This window comes from Equus przewalskii, chromosome 2 (assembly GCF_037783145.1).
Source record: "Equus przewalskii isolate Varuska chromosome 2, EquPr2, whole genome shotgun sequence".
Classification (NCBI taxonomy): Eukaryota; Metazoa; Chordata; class Mammalia; order Perissodactyla; family Equidae; genus Equus; species Equus przewalskii.
In genome coordinates, this window is record NC_091832.1 from 105,670,571 (window position 1) to 105,690,089 (window position 19,519).

General features: G+C 35.0%; 1 protein-coding gene and 1 long non-coding RNA gene across 22 annotated transcripts in view; one reads left to right on the plus strand and one right to left on the minus strand.

Moving 5' to 3' along the window:
- LOC139081822 (uncharacterized) overlaps positions 1 to 19,519 on the plus strand; it is a 59,415-nt gene that overhangs the window by 19,492 nt on the left and 20,404 nt on the right. Inside the window, exons 2-3 of the long non-coding RNA XR_011537222.1 lie at positions 2,489 to 2,624; positions 3,436 to 3,581. This is a non-coding gene — a long non-coding RNA (uncharacterized lncRNA). The remainder of the gene's footprint in view (positions 1 to 2,488; positions 2,625 to 3,435; positions 3,582 to 19,519) is intronic.
- Positions 687 to 19,519, minus strand: part of BLTP1 (bridge-like lipid transfer protein family member 1) — a 194,760-nt gene continuing 175,927 nt past the window's right edge. For 17 of the 21 annotated variants that reach the window (XM_070609157.1, XM_070609159.1, XM_070609173.1 and 14 more), the window contains 13 exons: positions 19,118 to 19,297; positions 16,509 to 16,646; positions 15,520 to 15,777; positions 14,496 to 14,646; positions 13,931 to 14,088; positions 13,622 to 13,814; positions 13,189 to 13,406; positions 10,547 to 10,798; positions 9,380 to 9,583; positions 7,524 to 7,718; positions 6,964 to 7,098; positions 4,244 to 4,409; positions 687 to 1,426 (listed from right to left, as the gene is read on the minus strand). In XM_070609157.1, the coding sequence (XP_070465258.1) occupies positions 1,210 to 1,426; positions 4,244 to 4,409; positions 6,964 to 7,098; positions 7,524 to 7,718; positions 9,380 to 9,583; positions 10,547 to 10,798; positions 13,189 to 13,406; positions 13,622 to 13,814; positions 13,931 to 14,088; positions 14,496 to 14,646; positions 15,520 to 15,777; positions 16,509 to 16,646; positions 19,118 to 19,297 (2,465 nt within the window). In that variant the 3' untranslated portion in view covers positions 687 to 1,209. Of the gene's footprint in view, positions 1,427 to 4,243; positions 4,410 to 6,963; positions 7,115 to 7,523; positions 7,719 to 9,379; positions 9,584 to 10,546; positions 10,799 to 13,188; positions 13,407 to 13,621; positions 13,815 to 13,930; positions 14,089 to 14,495; positions 14,647 to 15,519; positions 15,778 to 16,508; positions 16,647 to 19,117; positions 19,298 to 19,519 lie in introns of all 21 variants that reach the window. The other 4 variants (XR_011537220.1, XR_011537221.1, XR_011537219.1 and 1 more) reach the window with 1 other exon arrangement.

Consider the following 19,519-nt stretch of genomic DNA (forward strand, 5'->3'; position numbering starts at 1 on the left):
CCCCCAACTGTAGGAGTGAATGGGGGGGATACAGAGATCAGAAGATGATGATAAGATGGTCTAGCAGAAAGAATACAAAATTATGACTCTAGACACTAGGGTTTTAATTTTAGTTGTGTTACTAAGTTGCTGTGTGACATGAGATAGCAATTCTTAATTCCCCTACCAACCCTTACTACACACACACACCCCTTGGATCTGTATGTTAGCTCTTTTGGAGTTTTGTTTTCTTTAATCTGTCAGAGATAGTAATACTGCCGTATCTACCTAAACACGAGGGTCTGCACCAGAGGCTTTCTTAAGGTGTTTTCTGGCTATAGGTTCTTCAGTTCTACTGTTTATCTTGTCTTTAAACTGATTGTACTGACTTGGCTAGATTTCAAAATTCAGTTGTTATTAATAGTATTATAGCTATCTTTGAATATTATTTTAGATTTTGCTATACTTTTAGAATCTTATTATACTTATATATAAGAATAAGAAATAAAATACCTAATATTTCTGAAGCCTCTGCTGTGCCTTTCTCTGATTGCATCTTCTGAAGCTAATTTTTATAACGATTTTATTTTTATAAGTATTAATTACCTTTATGAAAACATTCAATAATAACATTCAATAATAATAAGCATCTACTAATTATAAAAATAAGCTATCAAAGGAAGAAAAGACTCAAGAACACTACAGACTGAGACCATTATTGTGACTTTATTACAATAGTTACAAATAATATTTTAGTGGTATTTAATCATATCACAATTACTCAAACTATATACAAATAGGTATTTGTACAAGTCTACATTTAAATAAAAAGGAAAAAGCAATTAATAACCAAAAAAATCACATTATTAACAAGATTTTTTTCTAAAAGTTATGGCCAATAACAAAGGAATTCACAGTTAATTCTGGAAATATTGTAAAGATGCAGGAATCATATTGCACATAATACAATTATAAATCCTACTTAGCAAATTTATATATTTTAATCTAGTTTTTCACAAAATTTACATTATCATGCAATACTTCACTGTATACAGAATGGTATAACTAGGATAAACTGGTTAACTTACAAACTTTTGACATAATGGCCACAAAATCAGAATTATTTTTTAAGTTATATTTAAAATAATTTTACTATGCAAAAAAAAACACTCCAGTGTAATAAAACATAACGGACACAATCATAATTTGTTCACAAATCAAGCTACTTTTTTAGTGTTCTTCTTTGTCTTTCCCTTTCTTTTCCTTTTCGTCCTGTAGTGCAGTCCCGAGCTTTTTGATAAGAACTGACAGGACCTTGTCCAGTGGGTCCATGACTCCTCTTTGAAGCCATTTAGGAATAGTAGTCCTGGCATGATGAAAGCCCAATTTTTGAAGAATATAATCAACACCTACTGGATCAATCTTTCTTCCAGTCCAAGAAATTAATCTAAAATAATTATAAATAATAGTTATTAAGGAGTACAGTGCCCTTGCACAGTCCTGAAAGTAGGTTCAAAAACATCACTAAGCCTCCATAATATGCTCAAGACAAAATATTATCAATAGGTGCACTGGAATAATCTAACCTACAATTCCTGGATTCACTACCATAGCATTCAGAAATGTGTGATTATAAATATCCTTGAGAAGCTACACACAGCAATGGCGTTTACTGAATTTCATTCTGATTATTTTAGAACTATTACATTACATGGCCATCTTAAATATTTAAAGGACATCTGGTTAATTCTAAAATTAACTTGATGGGGGGAATCTTCTCACAATATATACAGTTGGCCCTCTGTATCCGTGGGTTCTGCCTCCTGTGGATTCAACCAACCGTGGACTGAAAGGCCTAAGATGGTTGTGTCTGTACTGAACATGTACAAACTTTTCTTTTTTTGTCATTCCCTAAACCACTAATGCAGTATAACAACTATTTGCAGAGCATTTACATTGTAGTAGATATTATAAGTAATCGAGAGATGATCTAAAGTATGTGAGAGGATGTATGTAAGTTATATGCAAATACTTTGCCATTTTATATAAGGGACTTGAGTATCTGTGGATTTTGGTATCCGCAGGGGTCCTGAAATCAATCCCCCATGGGTACTGAGGGATGACTCTACATATATCAAATGCTGACCTTGTACACTTAAAATATCTTACTGTTTTGTCTATACCACCTCAGCAAATTGGAAAAAGATAAAAGAAAGCAATGAGCATGTGGCATAATGGAGGGGTGGTGAGGGAAAGGCTAAAATTTACTGAGTGTATGCTATGTGCTAAACATGTTTGAAGGGAGAACTATTTTCTCCCTATTCCTGTTACTTCCTTCGATATAGCAGAACTGCCATTAGTGAAACACTGAGTTTTTCTCCGTCTCCTTACTGATGATTTATCTGATTGGAAATCAACGGAGGAACTGAGTAGTGTAGTTCAGTACACTACCCTCCTCCCTACCTTCTCTTAGGAGCCACTCATTTTGGTCTGTTCCTTCATGCCTTAGGTTTTTCAAGGACAGGCCCCTGATTAGGTTAGTCAAGAGTGCTCCTGGCTGCCTGTGGCTAGGTGAGTATATAGGACTGCTGATTGTACAACTCCAGCTCCTCATCCTTAAGTTCTGCACCACTGAGACCCTGCAGGTAAGCCCAAACCTGGACTTGGTAGTAGAAAGCAATTGTTGCCAGACATCCAAACCACATTCTCTGTCATTAACTTTATCAGTATTAAACTGTCATTTTGATTTCCAGCTGCCTCTCTCCCACTATTTCAATTGGTCCTGAAATTGGGTAGGGAAAAGGGGAGTAATTAAGCATTGATCTGCTAAAACTCTAACTCATACCATTGTAACAACCCTACAAGATAGGTAATACCATTTTCCAAATTTTTCATATGAGGCAACTGAGGCAGAGACAGGTTCAGTCCTTTGGTCACTGAGCTACTATGCTATGAAGCTGGGCTTAGAGCCAGAGCTATCAGCTGTGCTCTCCATCACTACACCGTATTACTTCACTAGTCTCTTGACAGTTTGCTAAAAAAAGTAATATATTTATGGCAAATTTAACTTTTTATGCTCATTTTAAATTAAACTCATTTTATATTCAACTTAAATATAGTCACTCTAAAAGGTAGTCAGTTTCATTATGTTTATTTAGATTTACATATGCAAAACAGATTTTCTAGTTTTCTGCATCAAGACTTTTGCAATATTTTAATATTGTTCCTGAGTACTGACATTGTTAATATGCATATACTCATGAGAAATATTGATACCAAAATGATTTGTTGGTTACAACAAATTTTACTGAATATAGATTACTAACACAAAGTTACTACTTTCTGTTTATACAGGAATCCATTGTATAATGGAGATTTTGTTAGCTTAGATTATTTTGTGCCATAAATATGTCTGAATAATGACCTTATCTAAATGAAATCTATATTGTTCTGCAGATTGTTGTGCTGGAGTGTGGTGGACTTTATTTGATACTGTTATTCCATTATTTGGACAGTTATAATTTGATTAACAAAGCAGATGAGAGGAAAGGGAAAAATAATAGGAAGGTCGTGAGTGTGAATCATAAACAGAGGCAAACAAGGCAAGTACCACTAGTTCTAGCAGCAATCATAATATTAGAAGTTGAAAATACTTCTGAAATTTTGATCTGAAAACAAGTTGATATAATTTGGATCATGATTGTCATAGAACATGACTTGGTAAAGGAACCTAAATCTGACAGCATTAAATTTGACATTTCAGGGATAGATTTATATTGCTTAATATGCAGACGAAGGACACTGTGACATTGTAGGTTTTATTACATTGTCATGAAATATGTAAGAAATTGTAACAGTTCCTTAATGATGATGCATGACTTCTACTGCATCTTCCCAAACTAAGTAACAGAACAGTTTACTGTAGCTACCTCAAACACCTGAAAACAAAATCCCTGGTGAGGCGGTGAAAACATAAGAGCAATTGTCGAAGTGGAGTTATTCTCATATTTTAGTGATTAACTGACAAAATGCCACACAGTAGACAGCTAATCAGCACTAATCAGTCTTTGTGCTTCTTTTGCCTCACCTAGAAGCACTTACAAAAGCAGAAAGGAGAAGCAACAATAGCAGAAGTTGTAGAGGTTACAAGCGGCTAACTTCTACAAATATTTTTTGGCAAACCATATTTAACTTGCTACATTATTTATAACCTTTTTCTCATAACCCATAGGATATAGGTAAAATATATATAACCACCACTTACCTAAGGGTGGGTTCTAGATGCCATGTATTGCACATAAAATCTCTCCAGTCAACGGTTGTATAAGTGATGCTGTCTTCTCTATCTTTGTCAGAGGAATTGTCATCATGTATAATAATTGGACTTTTCTGTCCTGGTCGGGTAGATAAAATCCGAGGAGGAAAAATGGCTATAAGGAAAATAATAGATTAATATTGCAAATATACATCTTATAAACTTATTTTAAATCACTATACGAACAGAATAATTGGCTCCATTTATCATTTTATTTGTGAACTGGCCAAAGCTTCATTTAGTTACATTTCTTAAAAAGTAATATTTTAGAATAAGCCAAAATAAGTACCAATTATTGGTATTTCTTGGAGAAAGAGAGTGTCAAAGTTATTTCCTTACAACAATTAGAAATAACATGTCATCATTTATTTTTGAGCAATAGCATATGTTTTACATGTATTTGTGTGCCTAAAACTAATGGTAAAGAATGCTGAGATTTATTTGATAGCAGGCATAGGGTAGTGAAATTGACAGGTGTAGGTTTTCTAAAGAATGGCAGTAGGTAGATGATTTTCCTTGACAGCTTTATTGAGATAAAATTCACTCATTTGAAGTGTACAATGGCTATATATATTTGAACAGTGGTACTATTAATTTAGGAGCTTTTTATGTGAAGCAACCTTTTTCACTGTTTATAGTGAATACTCAAGTAAATGTTTTATGAAAGAAAGTCTTTTTAAATTGGCAATCATAAATAATATATATAAAATCGAATCTGAGACAAAGGTAGCCTTCATATGATTTTCCTAAATAAATACAGTATTTCTCTTAGGACACAAGTTTTAAAGATACAAATTGGGCATAAGATAATTGATTGTGTAATATGATATGCATTATGTAGCTATAGTTATAACTTTATTGGGAATTAGTAGTAGGGATGAATCGTTGATTGGGAATGAGCCTAGGAATGATGCTGTACCATCACACTACCTAAGAATACAGATGTCTTCAGTTACTGCCTGCTCAGTTGCTCTGCCTTTGTTTATTATTGGTGGTGGGTACAGTCTTAAAATTTATCTTGATGTCCTAGAACTGTGTTGATTCTGGTCTAGTCTTACATGCTCTTAAGAATTTTTCAGGTATGTTTATTTTTATTTTGGCCAAAACTAATTGCTTTTAGTTTTTAATAACAAAATATACTTAAGGTATTAAAATATTTTTATTTATAATTGAAATCTCCATAGAATAACACTGTTATTGTAAATCTGAAACTCAAGTCCCTATTCCCTCTCTTCCCATTGAAAATAATGTTTTACAACAGTTTATATAAAAATAGGTAGGGTTTCTTTTTTTTCTTTTGAAATATACACAGTTCATGGCAGACCAAGACCAACACAATATTTCATAAAATGACAAAGGCTTCACATAATACCTGAGAGAAAGAAATCTGGCAGGATTTCATATCTCAGTAGACTAGAAAAGAATTCTGAACTTCACAGGTTTATCTAGAATCTGTTTTTCTCCACATTAAGTTTAAATATTAAGGCAGAGAGAAAAACAAGAGGATTACTAGTGACTGATACATGTTGGTGCTATATGTGAAGACTGGATCTACTTATATATAATATTTCCTTTCAATTATTTTACTTGAAGTTTCAACTAATGTCTCCTAGATTTCTTCCAGCCATCATTATTGACTTTACTCTCACTGAATTTTTAGCACATTCTAGATTGCCAGTCTATGCTATGCTACTTTGCACTCTTTCAACATTGTCTTTTGATAATCTTTGTTTTCTTCACTCAAACATTTATCATGAGGCTACTTTGAAATATCTGTAAGGCAAATTTTACATTTCTTTCTTCATGAAAAAAGTGAAGCAATATTCTAGTGTGACCTGAACAAATTACGTATCTATTCCAAGTAAATTCTTTAAAATCACATCTGTTGTTTTACAATTGTATATTCACATAGTTGTGCAATAAATATTTACTGAATGAATAAAGACCATATATTTGGAGAATATTCCATATCATTACATTTCTAACTACTTCATTCTTTTAGATAGCTACAGAGTATTCCATTCCATTGTATGCACACACCATAATATATATAACCAATTCCATATCGATATTAGGGTCACCATATATTTCTTAATAGGCAGACATTTAAGTTTACCAATGTTGTTGGCTGGTGCATAAAAACAAACTACCACCACTGAGGTCTAAATAATTTATAAAAAGAAAACAGCCTGCCTCTGACATGCTGTGTGGCCCTGGGCAAGTGGCTTCCCCTCTCTGTCTGCATTGCAAACAGATTTATCTTATTTAACTGTTTTCCCAATTACTTGTATAACTCGTGCTACTTTAGTATGTAGTTGTTTCTTTAGTCATTTCACTTTGATTATCAGTATTTCCTCAAAAAGGTTTTCTTTTCCTACTTTGCGAAAATCTCCTACAACGCCTGATAATGTACATAACATTTATGGAAACATTCTGTCAAATATAAAACATCATTCAGTGTGAGGTATGGTTAGAAAAAGAGTGCCATGTACCTAGCAGATATTCAAAAGTCTATCACATCGTCTTACTAATATATTATTTATATCTATGTATGTATTGATATTTGCAGCTAATGGAGGAAGGAGACTCATTCTACTACCTTTCCTGAAGCTTTTAAGGAAAAAAAAAAACACCAAAAAACAAACCCCAAACAAGAAAATGCTACGCACCTTTTTCTTTTTCTTTAAGATAAGCCGACACTAAATCATGAAGAAACATGATGAGCTCAGCATCCATAGTCACACAAATGTGGTCGGTGAACTCTGTCACCACACTACATTCTACCTTTGGCTTCAGGTTTGCATCTGCAATGGCAAAGTTCTTTTAAAAAGGTTTTATGAAATAAGTTCCTTTCTCTTCCTGTTAATAATGAGTCTATGTAAATGTATCCACTTCAATGCAACTATAGAGAAATGAGTAGTTTGTGGTTTGCAGAATGATGATAGTTTACTAAGCACTTTCCGAGTATATGCCATTTATTCCTCATAAAAGCCCTATGAATGAAGTCCTGTTATTAACCCCCATTTTACTGAGCAAAAAGAGACAAAAATGGATTATTTGCCAGAGTCCATACAGCTGGTAAGAGAATCAACCAATTTGACCCAGAAAATCAACTTCATTAGCTTATATTAGCATTACAAAAATGACCTGTGAGAAAATAGCGGTAGTTTGAAGTTCCTTTAGAATTTTCGTAGTAACTTTAGAAACTAAAGATTGTTTTTTCACATACCCTGTAATGAAGGTTCTTGTGGTTCTTGAACATGAATGGATTTAAAGTCAAGCTGCATCCTTGGTAATGCAAAGATAGTCTCTGTTTCATGATTGTAGCTAGAACCTCCTCTGAATCCACTCAACAAACTAGAATTCTTCACAGTAGTGCTATTCTCAGTGTTATTAGCATCCACATTACGAAGTAGGTTTAGCTCTACATGCGTAATAGAGACAGTAAGAATCAGGTTAAACCAGTAGGCACTGATAAGCCTATAGCTTTCAGAACACTACGATACACAGTTTTATTATTTCAAAAGTTGGAAAAGACTCACATTTTTAAAAATAGAGCCATGTAAAGCTTTGGTCTTGAGAATAGTGATATATCTATATATAGATATGGATATAGTTATATATATAAAAATATAGTGATATATTTATATATGTACTGTTATAGTGACATATTTATATATATAGTGTTATAGTGACCTTTATCTATCTATCTATCTATATAGTGATATACATCACTATTCTTAAGACCAAAAAGCTTTATGACCTGATTTTGGATAAATCCAATACAGTTTGGTTTTTGTTTCTCAAACTTTAAAATGAATATTATTCTCAACTGAATTCATGTCTGAATTTAAGAGTTTCATTAAGCTCAAAGTCCATAGATTGAATACTTGACTATAATTGACTATTATAGAATTTGCAATTAAATATGATCCTGACTTTGAAATCAGGTAGGACTCCTGATTTTCCCCAACATATGCGTTATGATAAAAATCATCATTTTTCTAGGTCTACAGGTCACAGTCCAATATGGTAATAGCCCCTCCCTAGTATCCCAGCCAAAAAGAACTCCCTCCCCCAAAATCTCTATTTGGAAGGTAGAATAGCCAATACATGCATATTCTAATTTACTTTCTTATCCTCCTTTGTTCTCAGAACATTTTTAACAGTCTCTAATCCCTGGGTGCTATACCATAGTAACTGTTTTCCATGGGGGCCAATTCATCATCTTTTCCATTTTGAAAGAAGGTCATTTTTAAGTAAAACATTCAAATATTAACATGTCTCAATCTAGTCAGCTTTTCAGTACAGGTGAAATGATTGGTAAAAGCAGTACTGTAAACTCGAACACAAAAACAACCACAAAATAAGAATTGTCATGACCATATTAAGACTGGTGAATCTAGTCAAATAAAAAAACTTATCCAAAGCACTCTCTTTAAACTTATGACTTGGTAGCAATATTATTATTTAGTTTCATTTTATTCCAGCTAAACCGAACCTTAAGTTTGTGGCAGTCCATGTTGTGCAGTAGCTTTAGTTAGTTGTGTAACAGCTTTAGTTAGTCGGGTACTAACTTTTCCAAACCTCCCATGTTTAATATTACTACAAAAATATTCTTCCAATTATAAAAAACTTAATTTCACTTATTTAAAACACTTTTATTTTGAATGTTTTCAGTTACCTCTAGAATAATTTTAGTCTATAAGATGTGGCACTACCAGGGTGGTGAATCATGTACAGTCATGTGCTTCATAATGATGTTTGTCAGAAATGGACCATGGTCCCATAAGATTGGTACCATATAGCCTAGGTGTGTACAAGCCATACCATCCAGGTTTGTGTAAGTACACTCTGTGATATTCGCACAACAAAATCACCTAACGATGCATTTCTTAGAACACAGTCCCATTGTTAAGTGATGCATGACTGTACTAATATTGTTACTTATGTCAGCAGGAATAAAATGAAACTTATTTAATTAAAGAAATGAAAATTCTCCTTCCACTTAAATTCTAAACACGGTCAACAGAGCCCAAAATAGAGAAAACAAAATAAATCTCTTCAAAGAATCAAACTTTTAACCTTCATTCCTTGTGGCTGTAACATAATTGAACCATTCTTTCACACTTGCTACTCCATGGGGTGGATTTTCATGGCGACGCCTTGTTATTTTGGTTATTGTTGCCATAGGACTTTCCAAAGCACCACATGGTTTGGTAACCATGGTATTATGGCCCAGATGAAAATCCAGTGTTTGTACAATGTATGTAGAATGATCACTAGAGCCTAGAGGAAAAAAAGTTTGTTAATGTAACAAACTATTTTTAGATGCAAGAAAATAGTTGTGGCCCTAGAGCAATAGATTTAGCTAAGTCACGCACAGATAAAGTTGTAAAACTGAGGAGTAAATAAGTGAGGGGAAAAAAATCACAAATAATTTGGGGGCTGGCTCGGTGGCATGGTGGTTAAGTTAGCGTGCTCTGCTTCGGTGGCCCAGGGTTCGCAGGTTTGGATCCCGAGTGTAGACCTAGCACTGCTCTCAAGTCACGCTGTGGAGGCATCCCACATAAAACAGAGCAAGACTGGCACAGATGTTAGCTCAGCAACAATCTTCCTCAAGCAAAAAGAGGAAGATTGGCAACAGATGTTAGCTCAGGGCCAGTCTTCCTCACACACACAAGATCACAAATAATTTTTCTTTCTTCTAGTTATAACTGGATTTGTCCCCAGTAAGATAAGGAGCATCAACCATTTTTCCCTTCATCATTAAGAAACCACTGAGTAGGAAATTAAAGCTAAAAGGAACTGGGTTTATCACTGTAAATAGACGTAAAAACACAGCCTTGCCCATAAAAGTTTTATAATATAATCTTGACTTGCAATAATTTCCTTACACTACTACTATGTGTCTTCTCCATGTTTTTAAAGAAATATTTACAATAACTATTATTATGACTGTGGCCAGCCACAGCAGCAGAAGTTTCAATTGCCTAATTGCCATTTCTTTAAGTAAGAAATGGAATAAGATGGCAAGTTCAGAAATAAGTCCTTTAACTTGTCCCAGACTTTATAGATACTGACTCATTGGCAGTGAACTCCTTAACATGTCTGGTACATGATAACGAATAGAGATGGACTTCAGAAATATAATAAGAAAAAGGCAAAAATATTGGAAAGGAAAATTATTTTGTCATTTATAATCATATCAGAACACAGGAAAAAGTAAAAGCTGGAAATGTGTCAATTTACCATCTTCCCAGATTTTCTGAGCTTCAGTCCAAAAAGCAATATTTGGTTCTTCTAAATGAAACAGTGCCCAGGATTTTGAACGGAAATTTGGACCATGAAAACAAGCCAGTGTCATATGATTTCCATGTAAGCTCATTGATCCTCCAAACTGCATTCCATCTTCTGGTAACGGAATCTGAAATAAGGATATGTGGCATCCTGATACCACCTTCAATACTCCAGGCCAATGTCGATGATGAGCTGCATCAAGCACTGCAAGAAAACCAAAAACCAATTATCCTGAAGTGCGTTGTGAACATCTAGAATGTCAGGTAGAAGGCAGCAGGTGGCTACTTTCGATAGCTGAAGTGACTCAGGTAACGGATGAAAACAACCCAACACCTGGTTAACATTAAGAAGATAAAGTCTTGGAAAAGATGCTGCAAGCAGGACGGATAGAACTAAGGAAAGTAGTAACTTAATAATAATTACAACGAACACTTGGGTAATGATTAATGATTTACAAAATGCTTGCATGAAATTTTACACAGTTCTCACAATAACTCTGTAAACTACATATTTCATCTAGACTCTTTCAAGTGAAGGAGAAGAGGGGTTAAGTGACCAGTGACTAGAAGACCTAGGAATCACATGCAGATCCCTGATTTTAAGTACTGTTTTCACTCTTACACTCTGGCTACTCAAAAGTGAGGTCTGAGGACCAGCAGCATCAGCATCACCTGGGAGCTTGTTAGAAATGCAGACTCTTAAGTCTACCCCATACCTACTGTATCAGAATCTGCATTTTAATATAATCTCCAGGTGGTTCAGATGCACATTAAAGTTTGAGAAGCACTAATCAGGTATACAATTCATATTTGTACTTCCCATTTATTCCAATAATGCCCTTTTTGGCTGTTTTCCACAACTCTCATTCCAGAGCCAACCAAGGATCATGCATTGTATTTAGTTAACATGTCTCTCTAGTTTCCTTTAATCTAAAACAATTCCCTAAGCCAATTTTTTTCTATGACAAGACTTTTTTGAAGAATCTGGGCCAGGTGTTTTGAGGAACATCCCTCTATTTGTATATGCCTGATACAAATTCTAGTTTAAGGAAACAGAAGGACTACAGGAACAAGATAAATGAAACCACAAGGAAGCAACTGAAAAAATCTAGAAGGTAAGACATTCTTCAGGACAACTGGCCAAGTCTCTTCAAGTTATATCATTAAAAAAAGGAGTATGCTGGATTAAAAGAGTGTAAAGGAACATAATCAGATTTAACTCGTGATCTTGGATATATTGGTTTGGACAAACCAGTTGTAAGGATAATTTTAGGTCAACTGTGGAATGTGATCAGAAGTCTAGAGGAGATAAATAATTAGCAAAATGGGAAGTTGGAGATTGTTGACTGGAAAAGGTTACAAAACAATATGAACAATATTTTGGTAAAAAGTACATATATAAAAGTATCTGAAGCTATATTCTCTAAAGTGTTCACTGTGATACAATGCACGTCCTACTTCTGTGATAATAAAAAGTTACTAAAAATTATCCTGATTCTGACTACTTCTTACTACTTTTACTTCTGTCATTCTAGTTAAAGCCACCGTCATCTGTTGCCTGGACGCTTGCAATGGCCTCCTTACAATGGTAATATGACTGTGTAACAATGATAATGGTAGTTACTGCAATGGTCTCCTTAATTCCATGCTTAACCACCTGTAGTCTGTTCTCCACACAGCAGCCAGAGTGATGCTTTAAAAAGGAGTATTTTAAGGAAAAAATCAAATAATACCAAATCTACTCAAAAGTCTCCAATAGTTACCCATCTTATTAAAAATCTTGTCTGTGGTCTATCCTCTGAATTCACACCCAAGATTTTCCTGTTTGCTCACTCTGTTCCACCACAGTGACCACCTTAATGATACTCAAACAAGCCAAGTTTCCTCCTACTGTAGGAGCTTTGTACTCTTCAATAACCCTCAATGCCCAGAACTCTCTCTCCCCAGATCTCAGCCTGGATCTTTCACTTCACTAGGCTTCCCTAACCACCTTTTCTAAAACAGCTATCTTCACACACTGTCATTCTCTATCCTTCCCCTGCTTTGTTCTTTTTTCCAGCACTTCTACCTGAAATTCTTACATAATTAGTTAGTAAATTAATTATGGCCTATCTCTCCCATTAGAATGTAAGCTTCATGAGGGTAGGAACTTTGTGCACTAGGAGATCTCCTCTATCTCCTGTAGTGCTTAAGAACACGGTTGATGCTTAATATTTGCTGATTGAATTACTGAGTGAAAATAATAATCTGCCTAATATGACACAGCTAATAAATCCAAACTGAGACCTTCTGACTCCATAACTCATGCTCTAAACCAGAACATGATATTGTCATAATTAGTATTCAAGAGCATGGAATGAACATGCTTGCAGATGAGTTGTAGCAGAGAGAGAAAATAAATGATGACTTTCCAAATGATGGCCTTTAATTCCCTTGTTGGGTTGGAAATTAGATACTTTGATGAGTGAAGAGGATAAAGAGCATATGGACCACTTTCTATGTATGGTCTAGATATTGTTATTATTTTAAATTAAGATAGTGACACATATTTAGTGAAAGATAAAGCATATATAAAGGCTTAGTTCTAATTCTTACATTGTTCTTGTGAACTTTTCTCTAGGTTATTAGTCATTGTCTTAGGTGGAAGATAAGGAACTGGTCCCCAGGTAGACAGAGCTCGTTTGCTGGTGTCAAACTGTTGTGTGAAAAATTCCTGGAGCTTCATTCCTATTTTTATCAGGTCTGGTGTGGTTGATCTTGATATCATTACTTGGAAAATATCCCACTTCAAATCTCCATGGACAAAAATTTCACTAGAGCATAAAACAGAGTCTTTATCATTTATCTTATAGAGGATAGTTAAAAAGTACAAGAAAAATTCCCTTGCCCACCCATCTTTTTCATTCATACTAACTGCTAATATAAAATCATTTGCAAGAAAAATGAATTGTGTTTTCTCACTGGATGATGGAAAATACATTAAGAGCAGTCACATAAAGTGTTCAAAAAGTAATATTTTACTAAATACCTTTTATCAGTGATGCTTGAATCCAGTGTATTATACAGATTTACTTTCCATTCATCCTGAAGCTTGAGATCGGCATTACTGAAGATACCCATGAGGATACTTGAGCCCATGTAATCAACACGAGCTTCAGTAGAACCCATAGTAATCTGAATTTTGTGACTAGGTTGCTGGTTTGGATGTTCAGAAATATGAGCTAAAATAGAAACAATAATTACCTTTCATGGAAGTGCCTAATGGGAAAAACTCATCAAAATCAATTTTAAAAACCTTTTTTTCAATATATTTTTCAGTTGTAAAATTTCAACATACCAACCATCTCCAAAGCATTGACATCTATGGTCCCTCCAACTACTCCTCCTTTAGAATCTAACTGTGACCTTCCCAGACCGACAGACATGCTTATCTCTCGATCTCGATTACTTCCTACTGACAGACGGCCCTGGCTCTTCAAACCACTAGTTGTCCAACTAAAAAAAAGAAAAAGGATTATTAGACATACGGCTTCCAATGCTATGAATTAAAACAGGAGTTAAGTCAGACGATTTCAAAAAAGTTTGACAATGAACCAATACATTTCTATAAAAACTGTGGTAAATGTTTGAATATTAACATTGATGATGAAACTTTCTTCTTAGCTAGAAAATTATCCTATTTTCCTTATAATTTTCTCTCCATTTAGAACACATTTCATGCAGTTTTATATGACAGTATCTTTAGGATTAAGCCATTTTCAGGATAAAGCAACTTCTACATTTTATCTATGGTCTTTGCTCTCTCAGACATTTCAGCATTAAAAAAAAGTTTTGAATTGATTTACTACAATATAAGAAAAATTACAACTAATGATTAAATATATTTTCTTTGAATAGCTTACGTTGTATTTCCCATTACATTACTCATATTCATTTGAACGTTTAATTGTTTCAAGTTTATAGCAAACACGACAAGTGTTTCCCATGGAGTCCCTTGTTGGCTTGCTGCTTTGTTTGACTTGTTAAAAGGAGTTGATGTTTTTGAAAGTGAATCTAAAAATAGAAAAATCAAAAGCGCATTCATTCACACAGATGCTCAGCCAATTACAAAGCAAAAACCATTCTTATCACTATATTCCAAAAAGTAAAATATGATATTCTTACATTAAAACCTAACATTTAATAGTTGTCATACTGCCTCTAAAATAAGTTACCATTCACTGGTTTAGTAAGTCCTGGCAGCCTTACTTCTTGAAAGCTCATTAAGTTTTGTATTGCCTCCATTTTATTTGAGGAAATTCTGGTGTACATGGGATACAGCAACACAGATCATCACGCTGGGATTTTCTTAACAGAGGAGAAGATATAAGTTGATGCTGCCAAAGAGAGGCCTTAAAGGCAAAGACCATTCTGAAATGCAGAGGCCATCTGGGGTGCTTGTCTTCTGTGTGTATATCTTGAATCCTGCATTTGATCACTATACTCTAATCTCACCTTGTACATGAACTACATCATTCATCTTTATATGTTTAGACACAAGTAGAGTGCTGAGCACATAAAAGAGTTCAAAAAATACTGGCTGAATAAAAGAATGACTGAATACAAAGATTAATGTTTTCAATATCAAATATCTTTTACAAAACTGTAGGTTTATTTCTAGAAACAACTGTACCATATGTAGTACACTAACAATATGCTCACTCCTTTCTCCCTATCCGTTTTCAAAGATACTAGTCATCGAGCTGTCTCTTCTGATGGCAATTCTTTGATGTGTTTGTTGTTTGGCTTTGCCGGCCGCCCCCGCCCCATAAAAACCTGCAAGACTATATCTTCCTGCAGTTAGGGCAGAAATTTGGGAGTAACTAATTAAGATTTTTATCCTGAGGGGCATTGGAGGGCTACTGATAATAAAGAGAGCAGTGTTACCTCTTCGGGGAACTGAAGAATCAGACACACTCCTTGATCTTATGGAAGCTGGAGATTTTAGGCTCTGTGCTGCTGTCCCTGGGGACATAGTGCTGTTTGTCATATGCTCATTGAACACATTAGGTGACTGAGGCATGTGGGTGAAGGAAGCTGACTGACTAGGCTGCTCCCAGGTCCTGCAGTAAGCTTTTCTTGAGGACTCGGGGGAAAGGTGTTGGCTCACCCCTTCAATGGAATCAGGTGTCCCTGGGCCAGATGCTAACAGAAAAGTAGAAAACAAAAGCAAAATTAACAGAGTAAAATCACCATGTTATAAAATATTAAATTTCACCACTCCATCATTTCTAATCACCTCTTATATTCCTTCTAGTTCTCTATTTGACAACTCTACAGCAATTTACAGTTTGCAAAGTACATGCCAGCTTGTTTATTTTATTTAGTTCTCACAGAAAGTCCATGAGAAGGGCAGGACAGGTACTCTATTCCCATTTTCATCCAGATCCGGATTTCTAGTATTTTCTACTGTATCATGCTAACTCTTTCACTTACACAGTATAATACTACAACAATATCTGAGCCCAAGAGAAAAAATGCAGGCAATATGGTAGCATGTCCCCAACATTTTCTGTTTTCCATGTTTAACTAACCATGATTAATTTGGATGGTTAAATATATTTCTGCATTTCCAGATTTTACAAAGATTACAGAGTAACCATTACTGAATAAAAGTCAGCGGAATGTAATCTCTGAGAGAGCAAGATTCTGTCTGTCTGTTTCTGTGATACATCTCCAGTGCCAATGTCCCCACTGGTTAGCACGTTAGAGGGGCTCGAGGACATTTGTTGAATGAGTGAATGAACTGCAGGGTACAACTTACCAAGTAAGACAGTTAGTGTTATCAATCATGGATCCTGTTACTGTTGTAACCAAAATTAAAAGCATAATTAAGTATATGCTTAAGTATAATTATAATTACATAATAAGCTTACTTGGCAAATTTATGGTTTGGTCTCCAAGGAATAGGCGTCTTGCAATACTTCTCCTATACCAGGCTCTTGGAAAAGCCAGAATTTCACTGAGTCGGCGCATATCATATTTAAAGGAGGCAGACCCTATATCACAAACAGCTGATACATAAATAAAATTTGTTAGAACAGATTTCGAAAACCTTAATATTTTCATATGGTAGGTACATGATATTATACAACTGTTATAATTCACAAAATATCAAAATAAGTTACACAGTATGATTAGTAAGTGATAATACATTCCTTCTACAAATTATAAAAATACCACATTCTAACACTATACTTCCATTTCCTTTTTTGAGGTGATGGCAAGCTGGAATTTTATTATCACTTTATTGTGAAATTCTCAGAGGTCCTAAAGATTGGTCGTTCTTTTTTTTTTTTAAAGATTGGCACCTAACAACTGTTGCCAATCTTCTTTTTTCTCTGCTTTTTTCTTCCCCAACCCCGCCCCCAGTACATAGTTGTACATTTTAGTTGTGAGTCCTTCTAGCTGTAGCATGTGGGACGCTGCCTCAACGTGGCCTGATGAGTGGTGCCATGTCTGCGCCCAGGATCTGACCCAGCCGAAACCTGGGCTGCCGAAGCCGAGCGTGCAAACTTCACCACTGGGCCACAGGGCCGGCCCCTAAAGATCGGTCTTACAGATAGCTTTCAACTTTAACACAGGGCTCTTTTCAGAGATGGCAAATGAATCATCAGGATGAGCTGGGATACAAACTTCCTCAAAAGCAACTGTGTGGCGAGAACTACTATTCTCCTTTTAGACGGTGACATGTCATTCTGAAAGTATTCTGATGGCTGCCTCCTGGGCTTCTGCTTTCTAAAACGCCTCCTGGGCACGCGGCTGGCTCCTGCTTTATGTGCTCTTCTGTTCCTCTACCACAGCTTCTGTGTGATTTACACACCCATGTCTCCCAAATCTAAAGTTTCTGGTTCAGCTTGAGCCCATATCCACGCAATTGCCTACCAGACCCTCCACCTAAATGTCCTCTAGTCACTTCTTTCTTCATTTTCTAAGTTAATGATTTCACTGTCCTGTCAGTTGTATATCCTAAAACTTTAAGGCATCCTTGTCTCCTCTGCTGCTCCTCACAGAACTTGTCCTCAAGCTTGTGACTTCTCTTCTATTTCTCTTGAAACCATTTCCTCTTCTCCTTTTTCACTGTCACAGTTCAGGCCTTCATCCTCTATTGCTAAGTCTATTTCAACAGCCTCCTCAAGCATCTTTCCTCTCCCATCTTTCATGCTACCCTCAACTCTCTAAAACACAAATCTGAAACATCACCCCCCTTTTTCTAACGTAAACAGATGTTTACTTAATAATCCATATACAATTTTTTGTGTGTGGTAAGAACGGTTAACATGAGGCCTACCATCTTTAACAGACTTTTAAGTGTACAATACATTATTGTCATCTTTAGGAACAGTGTTCTCATCTCATTTCTTAAAAACCTCTAACAGCTTCTCACTGCCCAAAGGATCAGAACGCTCTTTAGCTTGGCATACAAGTCTCCCCACAATCTGGTCCTGATCTATTTTATCAGCTTTACCTCTAGACAACTCCTCTCTCCCTCTGGCCCCAACTGCTGTGTACAACCAATTAAATGTTCAGTTATCCCTATGCTTCAGCCTCAGTAAACTACAGTATGAACCAAAAGCACACTTTGATGCTTCTGTGCCATTAAATACCATGTTGCTATAGCCAAGAATATTCCTACATGATTTTGAAGATCTGGCCCAAGTGTCATTTCTTTTGTGAAGCCGCCTCTGATCTCTCACATAAAACAGAATTTGTTTCCTCTTCTTTATATAAACCTTCATTATAGCATTTATCACCTTGCACTGTCATTTATTTGTCTACTCATAAGACTTTGCCTTATTCATGCCTCTACCCTCAATCACCTAGCAAGGTGCTTGGCACAAATTCATCATAAAATACAGCCTCAATGTATATTTGCTGAATAAATACTGGGTTAGGTGTACTTACTGTATTTGTTCGATTAATAATTTTAAAAGTTCTCTCATATAGTACTCTGAATTCTTCAAAATGTCTCACATGAATTTAATTTACTCATTTAAATTTATAATTTAAATACTCAAATCACAATATAAAGAAAATGAATAAGAGATTTGCCCGTAGTTATACAGCTGGTTATAAAGCTAGCAATATACATGCACACAACTCAAGATCTTATGACACTAAGTAAAAAATGTTTAAAACTTATCCCTATTTAGTGTTTTAAGAATTTACAATTAGAAAATCAAACAGTCTGAAATTTTACCAATTCATAGTAGAGCAGTGAAGAAAAGTTTTCAGTGATTTAATTAGGCATGTTTTAGTCCTTAGGTGATATTTCTATGTGTTTATCTAGAATTATTTCTAACATTGATTACTTGGACTGAGACAGTACAGTAGGCTGGACTGTTTATTCCTCCTCTTTAGATCAATTTACCACTAAAAGCTTAATTTTATTAAATGTATTTAATACTGAAACAATGTTAAGAAGAAGGCCCTTATGTAATTCTGGATAATAATATTTTAATTAAAAAACTATAAAGTTGAATACCAGATATATTTATTAGTGTAGTGTCCATTTTGCTTGTAGACTTGCTTATGGACTGACTTTCAAAAAATGAGGCACCTCCTGAACGCCTTATTCGAGACAAACTCACTTTTACAAACTCAAGGTTTATACTGAGTGAGTCTTTTCGACCAGTGACTGAAGTGGGTTCTTCATCCACATTCCCTTTAAAAAAGACACACACATATATAAATATACACGTATACATTACATATACACACATACATAACTATCTAGTTACATGAAATTATCCAATATACTGGAAAATGCCATCAATTAAAATCACTTAGGTGAGGTAAAAATTTAAGCAGAATGATCTAATGAGCATTAGCATTCCTAACAATAGTTTTAATAGGTTCAAGCCCATAACCATAATTGATGATTTTT